This window comes from Danio aesculapii, chromosome 4 (assembly GCF_903798145.1).
Source record: "Danio aesculapii chromosome 4, fDanAes4.1, whole genome shotgun sequence".
NCBI lineage: Eukaryota > Metazoa > Chordata > Actinopteri > Cypriniformes > Danionidae > Danio > Danio aesculapii.
Window position 1 is genome coordinate 15,419,359 of NC_079438.1, and position 19,339 is coordinate 15,438,697.

Consider the following 19,339-nt stretch of genomic DNA (forward strand, 5'->3'; position numbering starts at 1 on the left):
ATAAAATTCCCCACTGTCTTCTTGAGTACTCTTTTGTTTGTTGTAGACTGTTGGGGAGGGTTGGTAATGGAGGTGGGTGCTTGGTGAAGGGATGTAGAGGGAAAACTGGAAGAGTGGTAATGAGTAGGGAGAGGAAGAGCGTTAGGACTTGTAGAGAAAGACTGGGTAGAAATAATCTGGGTTGAAGAGTGAGGGAGGTTGGAAGGGAGAGAGAATTGAGGAGGATTAAGAGTGGAAGGGATGGCTGAAAGAGTAGGGCTGGAGTTTTCACTGGAATGTGGAGCTGGAGGCAAAGGGAGGGGGGTGGAAAGTCAGAGAGTGGCGTCATTATCTGGTGGATTGTCCATGTTTTGGAATGTTATGGTAGGTGCAGTTTGTCCAGTTCCATGGGATTGCTTTTTATTGCTTTTCTTGGTTGCTTTCTTTAATGCTCCAGAGAGATTTCGTGCATGTGGAGCTGTGGTGTGTTGAGGATAGGGGGTGTGGTGGCAGCGAGCGGTTCTGCTGTGCTGAGGCGGCGGAGTTGGTGATGAGATGGATTCTTAGAGTTTTAGTAGTTTCATTTTATTGCAGCTGTTGGGGATGGAGATTCCGGCATTTATGAGGGTCTGGCGGCGTTCGTTCACAGTCATCTTGTTGAAATTGAGGGATGATGATCTTCCGGAGGCGTATGAAGAAACTAGAAAAGGTGGGTGGCGATTTTGAGTGATGGGGGATGGGGATTGTATGCAGCATTGAGTCCTTGCTGAAGAAGAGAGGATAGGCCTTCGGCCTCTTATTGGAGCCTCTGTATCGAGTCGGCTTCTAGGCTGGGCTTGGTGTTGTTGAACCCGAGCTGGTGTTTCTAGGAGAGCGGAGTTTCTAGTTTCATCAACTAAATTGCTACTAGTAAAAATTGGTTTGTCCTCCACACACTTCTCCCCCACTGTTACATCCTCTCTTCCCTCAAACATACACGGTTCTCACTTCTTGATGTAAATAGTTCAGCAGAAACACTCCACTTTAACATCCTGCCTAGGTGAGATCAGTCCTGTCTCCACCAGACCAATGCACCCTACTCCCTGGCTGTCAGATGGTCTGAGAATGGTTAGTGTTAGGGCATGTTCTGAGATAACATAGAACAGCACCCAGGGCAACAGAGAGAGCATGGCACAAATCAAAAGCCATCACTGACCTCAGCAGGCACCAAACCCAGCTGGTACTATTAGCCTCCCAATTCCATTCGACCAAAACCCCATACTACCATAACAAAATATTCATTTACAAAATACAACTCATAAAATCAAAAGACAATTTGTGAATTAACAAAAATTGGATTAGTGAATTTAAGAGTTGTGTGCTACTTCAAAAAAATTCCAGAGACCTAAGGAGAACACTAAATGTGTCCCTCCTTGGCAGTGGCTTTCTTTGAATACTACATGTGTTTATTGCAACCAAGTTATTCAATGGTTTTTAACTCTTATAGCAGATGAATCCTTTTGCATGTGTCTGAAATGTATGATGTCTGGTGCTAAACAAAAGCTAGTGATATTTGCAATACATTGGTGTAAATGAAAAACTACTATCAGAAACAGTATTTGTCTTGTAACATTTGATGTAAGATAGTAACGAATTTACAAGATATTTTAATACATATAAAATTACCAAGCAGTCTGTTAATGACTTACCCTGAGCATAATGATACAGGGCGTGGGCCTGCCCTCCATGGCAACTGCTCATTGGAAGACACGGCCGTAGAGATGGACCGAACCAGATCACTTAAAAACCTACTGCAACAGTAAAAAACTTTGCTTTTTGCATTAGTTCGCTGCTGCTCTCTGCCCTCTCTCGCCTTGCTCTTGGACACTGCACTGCCATGCAATCGGGCCGCAAAGAACCTTCCATGCAACCCATTAAAGTTTAGGAACCGCAGAAACTGTAAAAAACGTCTGCAAACCGACTCTCAGCAGAGTCTGTCACCCCGTTATCCCAGGACAACTTCCACTCACAAGCGAGTGAATCCCAAGGATGTCACTGAAACGGAGTCACCAACCAATCAGGAACGCCGTGTTTTGTCGAGGCCAGTCGGCGAAGGAAACTCAAACAAATGTTGTATTTTGCTGATCTGGTGCAAATTGATCTTAAGCAGTTAAAGATAAGCCAAATCTCTGCTTTTGTGGTTTCTGAGGTGTGATTCTAAGATCGAGAAATATAAGCTAAAATTAATTTGGGACGGTTGTCAAATCATTTTGCACAAACACCAGAATTGAGAACCACTGCTCTGAGGTACTCAAAATAACAAACTAACACACTCAACATGAATTGCCTTCCTAAAGTTACATCTCTACTTCAGTATATCCCTGTAAATATTTCTTTACAATATTTAAATCAGTTTGATAATTTAGACAATTAATTTCTTTGGAACAGTAAGCAGCCTAGGTTGCATAAGAGTACATTGCAACAGCCAGTTGATAAAAAAAGGGTTGGGGCTTCCTGAGCATTTATTTCATTAATGCGCCTTCAGTCTGAGACACCTCGTGCACTGGTCCATCCCTCCTGAGAGAGCTCCATCTTGGTTTATGGTTGAACAAGCCATCCTACTTCCCCTTCCACCACTACAGTGATTATCCATCTATTTATTTATTTCATTTTGTAAATAAGTTATTTTTGAGGCTGATCTCAGAAATATAGGTTTTACTGACAGAATTTTAGGTGCAAGCTAGGACTGTCTCTATTATTTGCAGATAACGTTGTCCGTTTGGCTTCATAGGACATGGACCTTCAGTATGCAGTGGGACAGTTTGCTGCTGAGTGTGACATGGCAGGGAAAGAAACAGCACCTCTTTATCAGAACATTTATCACAACCGGACACATTTTGCAAAGTGTTATGACCCACTTGTTCGTGTCGCACCATAAAAGAGAGATGAGCTTTCAAAATAGCCTGAATGCAAATCATTTATTATAAAGTGTAACTCATAGAACAATCAATCAAAGCAACCAACATAGTCTAGAGGTAATAATGAAGATTAAGAACTTAGGATATAAATCACAACAACACTTTAACTACATGATACTGCAAAACAATGCAAAGTAATGCAAAACAAAACCATAAGGTTAAAGAGTCAATAAGATGGCAGGTCTTGACATGAGGACTCCTGAGTAGCCACAGCTACAGGGTAGCTAGCACAACAACTTTTATATACCCATTGAGTAATGCAGGCATCCAATCAGGATTTACCACACACTCCAATCTGGAGTCTAGGGATCATCACAGTGTATTAATATTGTAAAACTTAATACCTGTCGCTCTGCCTAAATCACAAAATATTCATAAAGTTTGTATTCTACTCAAAAAAGTAAATGTAGTAAACTAGAAAGAATCTTGAACCTAAAAGTAAAGAAACTCACTAATAAAAGATGCAACACAGGACAATTGAATGAGCTTTCTAAACTGAGGCCCTGGTACATTGCAAACTAACCATCCTGGAGCTCCACCTTGTCTGATGTCCGGTGTGTTCTCCACTGTGAATCGCATGGTGCTGTTTAAATTTTGGAGCTGTAATAAAAGTCTTCTCACACTCAAGCACATGTACTCTTTCACACCAGTGTGGATCTTCATGTGTTCATTAAGGTTTGCTGATCGGTTGAAACTCTTTCCACACTGAGTCCATGTGAATGGTTTCTCTCCAGTGTGGATCTTCATGTGTTTATTAAGGTCTGATGAGTAGCTGAAACTCATCCCACACCAAAGCTGCGGTCACACTAGAGTTTGAGCATGCAAAATTCTGTTGTACGGTGCTGCAAAAAGGAGCGGGATTAAACAAGATGATTAGACATTAAAAAAGTGAGCGATTGGGTCCATATTTTACATTTCTGTCCAGAGAGGTCATGTTTTGATCTACGATCTATGGGGAGAAAAGTCCAGTGTGACCGCGGCTCAAATGCAAGTGAATGGTTTCTTTCCAGTGTGGATCTTCATGTGTAGATTAAAGTTTGATGATTGGCTGAAACTCTTCCCACACTGAGTGCAAGTGAATGGTTTCTCTCCAGTGTGGATCCTCATGTGTTTATTAAGGGATGATGATTGGCTGAAACTCTTCCCACACTGAGTGCATATGAATGGTTTCTCTCCAGTGTGGATCCTCATGTGGTGATAATGGGATGATGAATGGCTGAAACTTTTCCCACACTGAGTGCATGTGAATGGTTTCTCTCCAGTGTGGATCCTCATGTGGTGATAACGGGATGATGAAAGGCTGAAACTCTTCCCACACTGAGTGCATGTGAATGGTTTCTCTCCTGTGTGAATCCTCATGTGGTCTTTAAGGGATGATGAATGGCTGAAACTCTTCCCACACTGAGTGCATGTGAATGGTTTCTCTCCAGTGTGGATCATCATGTGAATCTTAAGATAGCCTTTTTTTCCAAAACTCTTTCCACACTGAGTGCAGGTGCACGTGAAACGATTCTTGCCTCTCCTTTTCAAAATACCATCAGTCTGTGAATGAGTTTTTTTCTCAATTTTGACATGATGTTCCTCCTCTTTACTCCCCTTATTCTCTTCAATTAGGTCTGAAATAAAAAAAAAAAACGTTAGTTTTCACAAAGTCTCAAAAATTCATCAAAAGCTGAAAACTGAAAAGACACTGGAAACATTGGCTACACACACTGTAATTTTGATGCACATTAAATGTAAAAAATCAGATAATATTTTGTTTGGTCCATTTACGTGTACACATTTAAGCAGATTCAATTCAATTCATCTTAATTTACATTGTAAAAGCATTAGATAAATAGTGTCACAGCTGCTTAACATAGAAGTTATAGTGAATAGAAACAGTGTCAGTCCAGTTTTCAGAATTCCTACATAATGATAAGACACAGATTTGAAAGCTGTAAATGGCCTATTTTTAGTCGTATTTATTCATAATTACAACAAAATGTTTTTTCTAAATTTTGTAAAGCAGACAGGGAATACTTGTTTATTCTGTGCCTCACTGGTAAACACATCAGAAAAAAAAGTTCTGGGGTAACAGTTGAACAAACAGCTGAATATTTGCTTCGCAGACATGAGACATACCTGTACAGCATCTGCATAAAGGCTGGAATGTGCACCTTTCCCATTGTGTGTTGTTGGGTCATTTTCATCCATTCCGGGGTGATTTTGAGGCTTAATTTGGCCAAAACTTTCTCTCTGTTTCAGCAAACGGACTGATATTTGGGAACATCTTATTTTGACATATTCTAGGAAAATGCTTTAAAAAAAAAAAAAAAAAAAAAACAATACACTGGGCAAATTTACTCCCTTTTCGTTATATTCATGGCTGTTTTTTTTCTCCATTGGTCTCTATTATAACAAAATTTTTTTGATTGCAAAGCCATGACAGCATATAATCATACATTTATGATTGTTGTTGTTTTCTGTGACTATAATCAACATTGTTAATTTGGTCTCCACCCATGGGACAGCGAAAAGTAAACTGGCTGAGAGGAGGAGAGTTGAAGAGGGCAGCATTATGTGGTGTGCGGAGGAAAGAGAAATTGACTGTTGCAGTGCGGGGAAATGAGTAGAGAAACCGTGTCGAGACGAGCAGTGTAAACTTAACGACTGGTTGTGAGAAACAAAAAGCAAAAGTATGTATCGAAGCAACAGAGCAAAGACTGCCATCTCGTACTGGAGTGTTCGTGACATCTGTGAACGAGTGCATCACCAAAGACTTTAGTGCAGTGTGTTCTGAAAAAAATCAACTTACTGATTTATCTTGCTGGCATAGAGTCAGCTGCCGAAAGCCTTTATCCCGCAGTCGACAGTGTCAGAGTTTCCTGTTAAGCACCCGAGGCTGCTACTCACCGGCTGGGTTTGTCGACACCCTCAACCTTCACATCCACACCTCCACGTTCGCCATTTCCCTCTCATTTCCCTTGACCCCTCCGCTCCGTCAGTAAGAAGCAAAAGTTTTTGTTCCCCTTCATAAAGAAACTTCAACATGCGTCTGGAAACCAGACTATGGGAGTTCGTCAGACGACCTATCACTTCTGAAGATAAGAAAACGGGCCAATCAAATGCCATTTGAATTGGCGGAGCTTGGCTCCACAGCTGATCCTGATGAGCTAATCAATGCTATATCAGTCTGCTGCTGGAGTCAGCTCACTAGAATTGTTGCTTCAGACCCAATCACGAGACTGAAGACACGATATCTGCTAACCTGATTTCAAGTTTACTCACCAGTGCAGGGGAAGACTCGACAGTGGCGGACGATCTGGGATTTCCTGTCCCCTGAGCTGGTGTGCACAAAAGAGTTTCCATTTTAAGAGGCAGATTCCCTAAGAGAGCCACACAGTCATTCAACACGTCTTTTTCAAGACGCTATTCTGACTGTGCATTTCTGCATGTGGTGGTTCCTATCTCCAGATGATGGGCACGGGTATCACATGACAGGTCTGGGGGTCCAGCATGTTGATGCGGTGCCCGCGGACAGCTCATGCTCTCACTGTGACGGCGTGGCTGTTGCACAGCTTCAGCTACCCCTGTTGCTCCCTGTGAAAGCGTGGACCCCCCACTCCTCCACAGCGAGCCCAATCCAAGCTTCGGATGGTTGTGCAGTTCATCCCCCAGGATGCCCGTGCGTCCGCTTGATGACACCGGAGATCAAAGGTCCATTACGACATCGGAGGGCGAGCTGTTATTCTTAGATGACAGACCGGGCTCTCTTCCATCCTTCGGGGTGCATTGCGGTTCTCAAATCGGACATAATGGCTGCGCTTCCTGGGCTGTTTTTGCAGTGCGGCTGGAGATGGCTTGTCCCCCAGTCTCACTGCCGGACCAACTAGAGGGTGTAACGTGCAGGCTGATGTAGGATCTTCCAGCCCCCCCTCCCCTTCTAGAGGGTGTTTTTTTTATCCACCCGGTCCACATGTGCTTCTGCCTTCACCTCCCTTGATGGCGAGGCAGCCAGTGGGTACGAATCGATTCTCAGGTGGTGGGCGTCACCACCTGGAGGGGTAAGCTGAGACCCCCCGTCTAAGGCCGTTGGGTTATCCGTTTGTCACACAAGGTTATAATAGTTTTGGATTTTTCATTAGTTTTAGTTTCTATTTCGTTTTGACTTTTTGTTTTCAAATTCTGTTAGTTTTAATTAGTTTTAGAGGCAGATTTACTAGTTTTTATTAGTTTCTATATTTTGAAATGATTTAGTTTTAGTTTAGTTTTTATTAGTTTCAGTATTAGCTTTTGTTTTTTTCTAAATAAGGATATTTGTTAGGTGCAAGTTTCGAAATCAATAGAATAAATATTTTGTAATATAAACTCAGCCTTGCATTTTTTGAAACATGTATTCAGAGAACACATGAACACTATAATCTACCACAACCATCTACCCATCCTTAAATTTAAATACAACAGCCCACAAGATAGCAGCCTTAAGTACAATATGTGTGCAAGGCTGCTTCTGAGAATAGACACACAGTAATGATGGGCAGGGCTGGATTAACCAATGGGCCTTATGGGCCCAGACCCGCACTTAGATTTTGCCTACTCTTCATCACGAGGAAGACAAGTAGGAATCATCAATCAGTGTGTGTATTATGGAGGACTCAGATTCCTAGAACTGGATTGGGGAGGTGTTATCCAAATCCAAATGTGCATTATAAGTTTGTAGATGTTATACATTAAAAATACCCTTAAATATACATTTTTAGTACTGCTTCAGTGAACTTGAACAAATATATTAAAATCCATCAATTTGCCCTAGTTGTATTTGTATTTTTTTTTTTTCAAAATGTGCTTTAAAAATAAGTTAAATCTTTGTAGACTAGAAATATATGTACTGTATATCATTTATTTTAAATATGTGGGCAATACGTTATATAGATTATTTTATTTACCAAATATTATATTAATCTTATTTTTTAATTCAACTATAGGGGTGTGGCTAAGTAGGGGGCCTACAAGACATTGTGCCCAGGGGCCTCTGAATTATTAATCCGGGCCTGGTGATGGGAAGTTCAGATTTTTAAAGCGGATGTTAGGACTCAACATTATGTAGTCAGCAATAGAAACTTCAGTCAGTTAAAAAAAATCACCATGATCTGAAAAATGTCTCACAGTAAAGTTGTGCAACCCAACTAAAGCAGGATTCACTTATTTAAATTCCATTACGATTGTTTGTTATGAAATAAACTTACGTTTTTCACCAGATCCTCTAATTTAAGCCCTCGGTTTACCCGTGCTGCAGTTGTTCACGTTTAGTTCAGTCACGGCAGGCTGTCAAATACTGTTTGTGTTTGGTTCACTGAATTTTGCATGCGCAGTATTGTCGGTTCACCGCTTCTCAATGTAACGTTACTGTTCTAATAACTGAATGAGAGTATATATTGGATTATTTATAGTCAGAGGGGGGTATTAGGCTTGTTAAAAGTAAGTAGTTTGTGAATAAGTGCTTACTGGAGATGCGAATTGTTTCAAATGATTCAGTTCGATTTGGTGAACTAGTTTAACCAGTTCACTTAGAAGATCCGGTTAAAAAGATTCGTTCGCGATTGTGATACAGAAATAAAACTCATTATTGGGCACAAATGTGTTAAAGTAATAATTAAAGTGTCTGTATTTAATGCTGTCACCGTGCTGCTGTCATGTCCACTCGTTTTTGTTGCGGGAGCAACAGCGAGGATGACTGGAGGAGAACCGGCTCAATCTGGCCAATGGCAGCAGGACTACAAACTCTGAGGTGCCGTATGGGTCAAACACCTGCAGCGCAAATTCTATTTACTTCTAAACGGCTTACAGTAAGATAATGTATTAAATACATTCACAAATTACAAAAATGAAGGAGGTTTTTGCTATAATTTTAATTAGTTTCAGTTAGTTTTGTATGTACACAATACATTTTCAGTTAGTTCTATTTTTTTTTTAAACTCTCGTTTTTATTTTTATTTCAGTTAACGACAATTATTTTACATTATAGTTTTCGTTTTCTCGTTTATTTTTGTTAACTATAATAACTGGTAATAATTATAATTGGTCTCTCATGGCCAGAGCCCACAACACTGCAAGCCATGCTGCTTCTGCTTTCACGGGGGCGGTTCTTCCCCAGGCTTATGCATAAGCTTCGCACAGCAATCGACTATGCTCTCATGACCTCATCTCTTGGTGGGCTCGGAAAACTGCTCTCCCCATCAGACCTATCCTCGCTGGCCATTCCTTGCCGAGTGTGCTCTTCTTGCGACTCCAAAATGCTCCACCGTCACAGTCCATTCCACTGGCCTAGCTCCCGCAGTGAGTTGATGCTCCCGTCACAGGTTGCCGTTAAGTCTAGTAATCGGACCGCGAAGCGAACCTGAGGTGGGCCGGTTGGAGAGGAGGAGAACCGTTCTTTCCTCGGTGGAGGCCGGGGCTCCCCCGTGAATGTATGTAGCAATCTGAAAAGAGCGGCTTTTCCTCCCTCTGGGTGTGGAATCCCAATTGCTGCCAGCACGGGACGCATGGTCTTACAGATCTCAGCTTTGGTGTATTTCACCACAGCCTTGAGGGCGCCAGAGGATGAGCTTCTTTCTCACACCTCCAGCCACTCCGCGGGATCCTGGGAGGAAGGTAAGAGTCAATCTCTTATTTTCACCTCTTCCTCGGGATGCTCCACCTCTCGGGGTGAGCACTCCCCATCCCGAAGCTGCCCCTCCGTGGGTACGTCAGCGATTGTTCCAGAGATGCTGCTCATTTGGACTATGTCAGCCTGGTAAGCGCTGCTCAGCTCGTTATGGTAGCTCACGTGGGCAGTCAGACTCAGCTATGCGTTTCAATTCGCTGTTGGCCTCCCGAGTTCAGGGGTGTGTATTTAAGCGATTATTCGCTATGCCACCCCCTGTCTCGCGTAAGATTATCCATCCTGGCGGAGGATACAATCAAGCCAGTCTTCCAGCCGAGATGAAGAGTGGGTTTACACCCCCCTTCATCGTATCCAGAGAGCAGTGGGTTATACCAATCCTATCTGCGCGGTTTGATCTGTCATCTGTTCAGGATGCCAATCGAGATTCTCATGCAGAAACACATCGCCCCATGCGTCTGTCCATGGGATTGGTTGCAGCTTTAGACCTGAAGGACGCTCACTCCATGTCTCACTCTCTCCCTCCTTATACTGCGACGGGGGGCAGAGCATGGGAGTAACAGTCCTCCCATTAGTGCTCACCCTGTTTCCATGCGTCGAAGAAACACCCTGTGCCTCTTTGGCGCACGTGCATCTGCATTTTTGATTATTCATTGACTGTTATTTTTTTAGCTCTCTGAACTGATCGATTATGCACATGGACCTGGTGCTCTGGCAAATCAGCCTGTTCGAGTTTTGGGTCAACCGAGTACAAGCGGGCTCCCCCCCGGTCAGAGCTTCTCTCATCTCGGGTTGGAGCTGGACTCGATCTGCATCATGGTTCGCTTTTAGCGCGCTGGGCTGGCGCTGCCCTGTCCGATTAAATTAAGGCTCCTCGGGCATATAACATTTTTAGCTGCTATCACGCCTCTGAATTGTTCATATGAGACCATTTCAGCGCTGGCTTCGCGATTGGGTCTCCAGATGGGCATGGCGCACAGAGAAGCACCAGGTGTATGTCACCGGTGTGTATCGAGCATGCAGGTTCGTAAACAGGACGCCGGTTGCATTGGCATTTCAACTGCCTGGAGCAGTTGATTAGGTTAATCCACATGTTGATTAGGACGACCAGCATGGCTGCGATAACGTACATCAACTGTTTGGGTGGTGTGCGCACCCGCAACATGTCTTAGTTCGTTCGCTATCCGCTCCTTCAGAGTCTTGCGACTAAAAAGCTGCACGCCGTTCTTATCCCCAGCTTACATGCTCTCAGGACCGGTATGTTTCCGGGAGAACAGAGATTCCACCCTGGTACGTTCCAGTTGTTATGGGCATGCTTTAGAGAAGCCCAGGTCATCCTGCTGTTCCTCCCGAGCAGCCCTTCGCTGGCTGCCCTCCCTGTGGGTTAGGCAATATGCATCTTTTTCCCAGTGAGCCTGCTCGCACAGATACTGTGCAAGGTCGGGGAGATGAGGAGCGGGTCTCGCTCATTGCACCTCTCTGGCCCAACCGGACTCACACTTCTCATGATGGCCCTCCCTGATAAATTCCCCGGAAAAACACTTCCATTTTTCTGGAACCGGCACCCATCTGGCACCCGTGTAGTGCTCTGGAACCTCCTTGGATTGTTTCTAAGTCCACCGCGCTCTGTCTAGGTGACCTATCAGGTCAACACAGTCACTCAGGACTAGAGCACCCTATTAGGCATGTTCTGCAGTGGAGTCTATTGGTTGTGTGGGAATTCTCTCTGAGAAAACCCCCGGACATGCCAGATTAGTGTAGTGTTTTCTACATCGGGATAGCTGGAGCGCAGGCTGTCTCCCTCCACACTGAAGGTTTGGCGTGAAATCTAGCTGTGTCAAAATTAATTGTTTCTTCGGTGCACCACGATGCAGACGCGGACAATTCAGTATCGGTTCAGTAATAATCATAACCAGTTATTATGTACTGACGTCATTTATCTCATATGCGCTCTGTCGCGAGGGAGGCAAGCGCGGGTATTTACAACACTCCAGGCGCCAACTACTTAACGCAGAAACTATGCACAATTTCACACTTACAGCAGAAGCATCTATTTCTCTGCGATTGAGGGAATGAAAGTGAACTCCTGTGGCCCATTTAACCTGGTGACGTGACTTTTCCTCTCGTCTGTTAAAGTTACTTCTGGATATAGGTCTGCATTCTCGTGGCTGTACCTGTGCATTGTCTTGGGACCCGACCAGATTTCATGCGGCGCGGGAATAAATTTCCGAATAAAGTGCAGGAGCAGTCGGTAACTGGTGAACAGGAGTGTAGTTTACGTAAGTTTATCTTTTCTTATCGAAAAAGTTTATCCTACTTAGTTATTCGCATGTTATTTATGCCTATATTTCAAAAGTTATGTGCATCATGACGTTTCCATCAACTGATTTTTTTTTTGCTCATAGCCTATCCAAAATGCACATAAAAATAGGTGGCTAGAAATGTACGACTAAGCGTGAAATACTACGTCATCTTTAAAAAAGGAAAGGAGACCGACAGAAACTCAGAGTTTAGAGAATAAAACCTGCTCCTGACCAGGTTGGGTTCACAGAGTAAGTTACCACGGTAACTGACTCGGGGATAAAGTTACCTCTCTTTCAGAAACAAGCTCGAATTACCCTGCTTCTCAAGTTTGACAAACCTGCCATTTTGAAACGGAAAACCCAACGTTTCTCTCATTTCAGGGATAAAGTACTCTGAGTTTTCACTTAATCTCCTTCCTGAAATGGGGCCCTGATCTCATATGCTAGTGTTTTAGAACTTCATTTGCCTATTGGAGAAATGACCAGGAATAATAAACGGCTACTTGCTCTACAAACAAGTGGGTTCATGACTATACATACCAAGAAAAACAAAATTAGAAAATATGACTTTGCAACAGGCGATGTGGTGGCGCATTAGATAGTACTTTTGCCTCACAGCAAGAAGGTCACTGGTTCGAGCCTCGGCTGGGTCAGCTGGCATGTCTGTGGGGAGTTTGCATGTTCTCCCCGCGTTCGCATGGGTTTCCTCCGGGTGCTCCAGTTTTTCCGCACAGTCCAAAGGCATGCGGTACAGATGAATGGGGTAAAGCTAAATTGTCCGTAGTGTATGAGTGTGAATGAGTGTGTATGGATGATTACCAGAGATGGGTTGCAGCTGGAAGGGCATACGTTGCATAAAACATATGCTGGATAAATTGGCAATTCATTCTGCTGTGGCGACCCCAGATTAATAAAGGGACTAAGCCGAAAAGAAAATTAATGATTGAATGACTTTGCAACATCAAGCAGCATTAGGCAAAAACCAGTATAAGATTCTGACGGTATGAAAACCTTAAATAAAAATATTTCGCTTTCACTTATTACAAAAAAAAAAAAACTAAAAACTAAAACTTTTCCCCCTTTGAACACAATGTTTTTTCTTTTAAGAAACTTTTAAAATATTTTGGAGCAGTAAACATGTCAGGTTAAATATTTCAAATGCATCATTGAACATCATTTCTGCATCATGTGCATCAAATATATCATTACTGCTGTCTTCATTTGTTTCACAAACACAGAATACTTTACGATTTAAAACAGGCATCTTTGGATATCTTTTCTGCTGAAGAAACTGTTGTCCTGAAAAACTTCAAACAAAATGCAAAAAATTACACATACCGTAGGAATGGTATAGCAGAACATTTTGGCAGTTTTAAAACCTCGACTTTTTTTAAACTGTAGTATACCTTAAAAATGCCTAAGCATTTTCCCATGCCTATGCAGCATAACACTGTTTTTAGGATCTAAAAATTCATTCTTTAACAAAGTCAAGCAAAAACATTCCAATGGTGCCGCCTGCTGGTACGTGAAGAATATGGTGAATACTGACGAACTTTACACTCAAATGTTTGCATATCATCAGCATGCTGTAATCCATTTCTTAAACAGCAAAAGTCATTTTTAGACTAGTTTGTTGGCCAGTTGTAGTCAGTGCAATGCTAAACGTTATTGTTCCACTATAGTTTGTTCCTTTTGCTTCATGTCATCCCACAGCAACATCATATAGTTTAGAATACTGTACAATGTTTTATAACAATTAATTATTTTAGTGACCATTTCATTCAGCATGTTTAAAATTGGGGCCTCCATGTTTTTTGACATACTTTAAACCAGGGTTTCTGCAGGTTTCACCAAGTTAAATGTAAGACTTTTAAAGACATTATAAGACCATTAGGAATGAGATTTTAGAGTAATAAAGGGCTAAAGGCCAAGGAATTTTTCATATGGCAGAGATGGAAAAGATTTTTATTTGCTCCTAAAAAATAATATAATTTAATACATTTAATAATACAATAATAAATGAATTAAAAAAATATATATATTTTAGATATTTCTTAGCAAAATATTATAAATAGCTTTACTTATATCTACACACTTTTTTCCTAAATAAACTTTCTATAAAAAATATATATATATAAAAAATGAACATTTAAAAGTTAACAACTATAATAAACTAAACCGATGCACAACAATCTGTCCAGGTCGATGTCCTCAGCAGTAAATACATAAAGCATGTTTAAACAAATGTTATTGTGAGGAAAATAATTAAACCATTATGATAAATAGAGTTAAAATGATCTTTTTAAATGAAAAGTTGAAAGTTTTATTGAGATGGATTGTTGGTGATTGTATGGGCTTTGGCCAGATTGGGTAGCAAAACATAAACAAAGTAAAATGAAGACTTGTTTTAAAAAAGATTTAAGACCTACAACACAATATTTCAGTAAATTTAAGACTTTTTAAGGCCTATCTAATTTTTTGATTTTGGAATTTAAGACATTTTAAGACCCAGCTGAAACCCCGTTTAAACACAATAGCCCTGGTAATTAGTTATTATAATAATGATGTAATTCTAACTCAAAACTATCTGTGAGAACTAGTAGAAGAAGTTGATGAAAAAAGGAATTGTGACCAACGTGACATATGCAGATGGAAAGTACTAAGCCAACACTATCACTGTAATAGCAGATATCTTCTATAAGAATACTGTAGGTCAAATATCGTCACCTCAGTCAAATTTTTTTAATTTATTGTTTTTGTTTATTTTATATAGCACCAGTGCTCAAGGATGCTTTACAAACAGTAGGAGAACAAGAAAAGCAATAACCTTAAGAAGGTAGAGAAAATGGGAGACTAATAATACATAAAATAATGATAAAAGACATGAGAACAAGTAACGAAAGAAACTCATTCCTGTCTTTCAATGGCTGTTTCCATCCACCTATTTTGCATATGCGCATAAAAAAACGGTTGATGGAAACGTCATGCTGTGCATAAATTTTGAAAATGCACATAAAAAACGTATGCGCAAAACTGAGTAGGATCAACTTTTTATTAGATAAGAAAAGATGCGCATAAATCACGATGGAAACACTTTTACCGAACAAATTTCAGTATGCACTTTAAAAAAAGGTCATGTGATTTTGTTATTAGAGATCATGTGACGATAAAAATGTGTGTAAATAGACAAATCAGCAGGCTGAGCACACTGTAGAATCAGCTGAACTGTTGTTTTGGTCATTGTAAAACGCCTTACCGTTTAAGTATGAGTGTTATTATATTATTAATGACCTCCAGAATCAAGAGCGTCTGTGCTCCGCATCTGACACCTTCAAACGCCACCGCGCTTCACTGCGTGTCAGGATTGCCTTTTGAGGCGCAAGTCATTTATTAGATGAAGAAAAGATTGAGGCAGCTTCTCTTATCGCAGCAAATTCCATTTTAACTGTTGATATTTGGCGCCAGTTAATCAGGAAGTGACGATTTTGTTTACTTTGACTCTTCAAATGGAAACGCTGCTTTATTTGCACGTCTTTTATGCGATAATCCAGCTTTGCGCATAAAGTTCATTTGCCTTTTTGGATGGAAACATAGCTCCTGAGTGTTTATGTGCATTTAGGAGAACTAGGCAGCACACTCAGGACTGCAAGATGGATTTAATTTAGTATTCTTATTATTAAAATATATCTGAATGAGGATCAAATGACTGAGTTGGTCTTTGAGAATGAAAACCAACCTGTTTGTTCCTGCAGATCTTCCTGTTTGACTGTGAATGTTTCTTCAATCTTCACATCTTCACTCTCCTCTTTAATAAACGCCATCTTTATAACAGTGTGGAGATCAGTCGCTTCAGCAGGAGTTTTCCTCTGTGTTTGGACCCTTTATCCTGTTTAAATGAATAAAACAATGAACAGAAACAAAATAACTTCTCTTCAACACTTGCTTCAACAGTTTCTTTATATGAGAGTAATTGACAAAAAGAAATCAGGTAAGTCCGAGTAAGAAACAATAGCCACAAACGAGCTAATTAAAACTAGTACTCCATTTCTTATATATAGTGATGTTTACTTTATGCTGTTTAATCAGAATCAGAATCAGAAAGAGCTTTATTGCCAGGTATGTTCACACATACGAGGAATTTGTTTTCGTGACAGAGCTTCTACAGTGCAACAGGATTACAGAGACAGGACAAAAAACAGATAATAAATATATTTTAAAAAATAGAAGTAAGTAGTGAGTGCAAATATACAGATTGACAAGTGTATGTACATGTTTATTACTATATACAACGTTATATGTGCAGCTGTTATGTGCAAATTGGCATGTACAGTGTGTTGTTAAATAAGTGTATATGTGTATAAAAGTGTATAGCAAGTAATGATGTTGGCTCCACAATTATTATCATCAAGTGTTCATGAGATGGATTGCCTGAGGGAAGAAACTGTTTCTGTGTCGGCCTGTTCTGGTGCGCAGTGCTCTGTAGCGTCGACCAGAAGGTAACAGTTCAAAGAGGCAGTGTGCTGGGTGTGAGGGGTCCAGAGTGATTTTAACATAGACATTATGCTATTTAATAAATTAAACCTTTATTAAAACACTTATTACACACATCTCTGTAATTTTTAGGTATGTTGTTTCTTTATTGTTTTGTTTGTTTTATTTACTTTATTGTCTGCTTACAAGTTGTAGAACTTTTTTTGCAAAAGACAAAATCCCTCTCTGGGACAAAAAGGTTATCCTATCTTTATTCAAACAATAGTCCTCATTACTGTGAGTAAAAGAGTACTACGTTGCATAAAGGGTTAAAATAATATTGTCAACAGCAGGTACATTATTTACCACTGAATGAAAAAAATGAAACTTTAATCAATCGCTTTATAAGTGTAAACACTTCAAAACAAACCTTTCTCCAGTTGAATCACAACGCGGGAGCGGCGCAGGCTTATGATGTCACACGCCACGCCAAAATAAAAGTCTCTATTTTTTTTTTTTACCTTTTTTGCCACTTTTTCCTCTTCTTGTGTTTTTTGGCGGTTGGCAACCAGCTTTTTGGAGCATTACCGCTACCATCTGGATTGGAGTGTGATTCAGGAGTTAACTAACCCATGTATTTCTTATAATGAAACAAAGCGCTACAATATATATATATATATATATATATATATATATATATATATATATATATATATATATATGTGTGTGTGTGTGTGTGTGTGTGTGTGATTATCTATCTATATATATATATATATATATGCACACATATAAATAAAAAAATATATATTCAATTCACCTTTATTTGTATAGCGCTTATACAATGTAGATTGTGTCAAAGCAGCTTCACATAAAAGGTAACAGTAAATAGGAACAGTGTAGTTCAGTTTGTAGTGTTTAAGTTCAGTTCAGTTTAGCTCAGTTCAGTGTGGTTTAATAATCACTACTGAGAGTCCAAATATTGAAGGGCAAATCCAACGATGCGCAGCTCTACAGATCCCGAACCATGCAAGCCAGTGGCGACAGCGGAGAGGGAAAAAAAAACTTCACTAAAGGCGGAAGTGAAGAAAAAAAACCTTGAGAGAAACCAGACTCAGTTGGGCATGATCATTTTAATTTCTCCGCTGGCCAAACGTGTTGTGCAGAGCTGCAGTCTCAGTGGCGGAGGCTGGAAGCTGGCCTCAGCAAAGACTCGTCTGTCTCTGGAGCGTCACAGGAATCAGTCTCATGTTCTCCACTCTTCCATGACCATCACAGTAGCTGCTCAGGATTCGGCCAGGTCCAGGATATGGAAACCTTGGGATCATCTCGTCGTTGGTCTTGGATCGAATCAGTGACTCTGCATAGTCTGAGGGCCTCGGGAAGAGTATCCCCAGGTGTAAATAGAGAATAAAGAGAATAATTAGCGTAGCTGATGTTCACAGTGTATATAAACAAGATGCATAACCTGTGTGGAAGCCCCCTAAGTGGTGCACTAAGTGTATGCTTTACATACATACTATATTATATATAATATATATATATTATATATATTATATATATATACATTCCCTTCCTTCTGCATATTACAGCTACCATAAATAACTATTCTGCTATATACTAAATTATATTACTTAACCCTGTGTCTTTCAAAAAGTTATAAACTTATCTAAAACACACATCATCCGTGCTCAACTTTAAGAAGTTCTCTATGTTAGGTTCCACTTGTTTTTCCTGTAACTGTGTGAATAATCTATTTCTTTCTGTGTGATATGTTGGGCAGTGCATTAACACATGTTCTACAGTCTTCTGGTTGTTATTACATTCACACATCCCATCTGCATGTTTATTGATCATATGTAATGTACTATTGAGTGCTGTGTGATTAAATCTCATTCTTGTGAACTTGTCTTTCCTGTTTGCTTTTCCTTGTTTCCCTACCTCTTCCTACTTAGTTCTGTATGGTGTAATATTGACGTCCTGTACTCCATTATTCCATATATGTTGCCATTTTCCCAATACTTAAGTTTTAACAATACTTTTGATTTCTGACTTGCTGTATTTGGTGTTAATGTCTATCATAGTTTGATGTGCTGCTTGTTTTGCCAACTTGTCTGCTATCTTATTCCCACTGACCCCTATGTGTGCTGGTACCCACAACAATGATATGATAACTCCTGATTTTGAGATTATTTTCCAACTGTACTATATCATAAATGATGTCCTGCCGTGACTCTGATACTAAATGTTTTATACTCATAAGTGCTGAACTTGAATCAGATGCAATGACTGCTTTAATTGGGTTATTATCCTCAACCCACTTTAGAGCTAACCATATCGCTACCAACTCTGCTGTATACCACTGCTAAATTATTATTTTTGCAGTTTCAATCTTTAACGTTGGAATATTATATGACACTCCTACCCTTTGTCCAATTCTTGATGCATCTGTGTATATTTCAGTTGTTTCATTGTATTTTTCCTTTATATAATTTTCTACTCGTTTGCTGTCAATCTCACTTTCTTGTTTTTCTTTCATTATTTCAAAATCAACTTCCAAATCACCAAGCAGCCATGGGGGAACTACTGGAAATACTATAGTGGCCGAAACTGTTAGTGTGTCTATTTCCATATCATTTATTTTACTTCGTATTATCCATCCATAACCTTTAACATCCTGTTTCTCTCATTCTTGGCACTGCATCAGAACAGTTTGTGCTATGTGATTGTCATTATGACCTTTCAAGTTTCAAGTATACTATTGCCAGTTGATCTCTCCTAAAGTGTAAAGGCATCACTCCCATCTCAACTTGTTATGCTGCTACCGGTGTGGTTTTCATGGCTCCACAACATACTCTTAGTGCTTAATTTTGGATTTTATCTAACTGTTTTAATGTATTAGCAGCTGATCCATACACCATACACCCATAGTCAATCACTGATCTTATTAACCCTGTATAAATTGTTTTTAATGCCATTCTACTAGTACC

The 19,339-nt window shown here is 40.2% G+C and overlaps 1 protein-coding gene across 2 annotated transcripts; it reads right to left on the bottom strand.

Moving 5' to 3' along the window:
- Window positions 1–2,925: 2,925 nt before the first annotated feature.
- On the bottom strand, window positions 2,926–15,764 carry LOC130222190 (gastrula zinc finger protein XlCGF49.1-like). Of its 2 annotated transcripts, XR_008836358.1 has the most exons (3): window positions 15,619–15,678; window positions 5,061–5,235; window positions 4,466–4,552 (listed from the first exon to the last, which is right to left on the bottom strand). XR_008836358.1 is itself a non-coding variant. In XM_056454827.1 (2 exons), the coding sequence occupies exons 1-2, from the start codon at window positions 15,701–15,703 to the stop codon at window positions 3,918–3,920; spliced, it is 720 nt and encodes a 239-aa protein (XP_056310802.1). In that variant the 5' UTR covers window positions 15,704–15,764; the 3' UTR covers window positions 2,926–3,917. The 2 variants fall into 2 exon arrangements, 1 of the variants encoding a protein (XP_056310802.1); XM_056454827.1 differs by lacking the exon at window positions 5,061–5,235 and having other exon boundaries at window positions 2,926–4,552; window positions 15,619–15,764.
- Between the last annotated feature and the right edge of the window lie 3,575 nt (window positions 15,765–19,339).

Excerpts from the sequence above, each read along its gene's own strand:
- LOC130222190 (XM_056454827.1), bottom strand. The coding sequence starts at position 15,703 with ATGGCGTTTATTAAAGAGGAGAGTGAAGATGTGAAGATTGAAGAAACA. Across the intron at positions 4,553-15,618 it reads AGATCTGCAGGAACAAACAG|ACCTAATTGAAGAGAATAAG; the intron begins GTTGGTTTTCAT and ends TTTTTATTTCAG.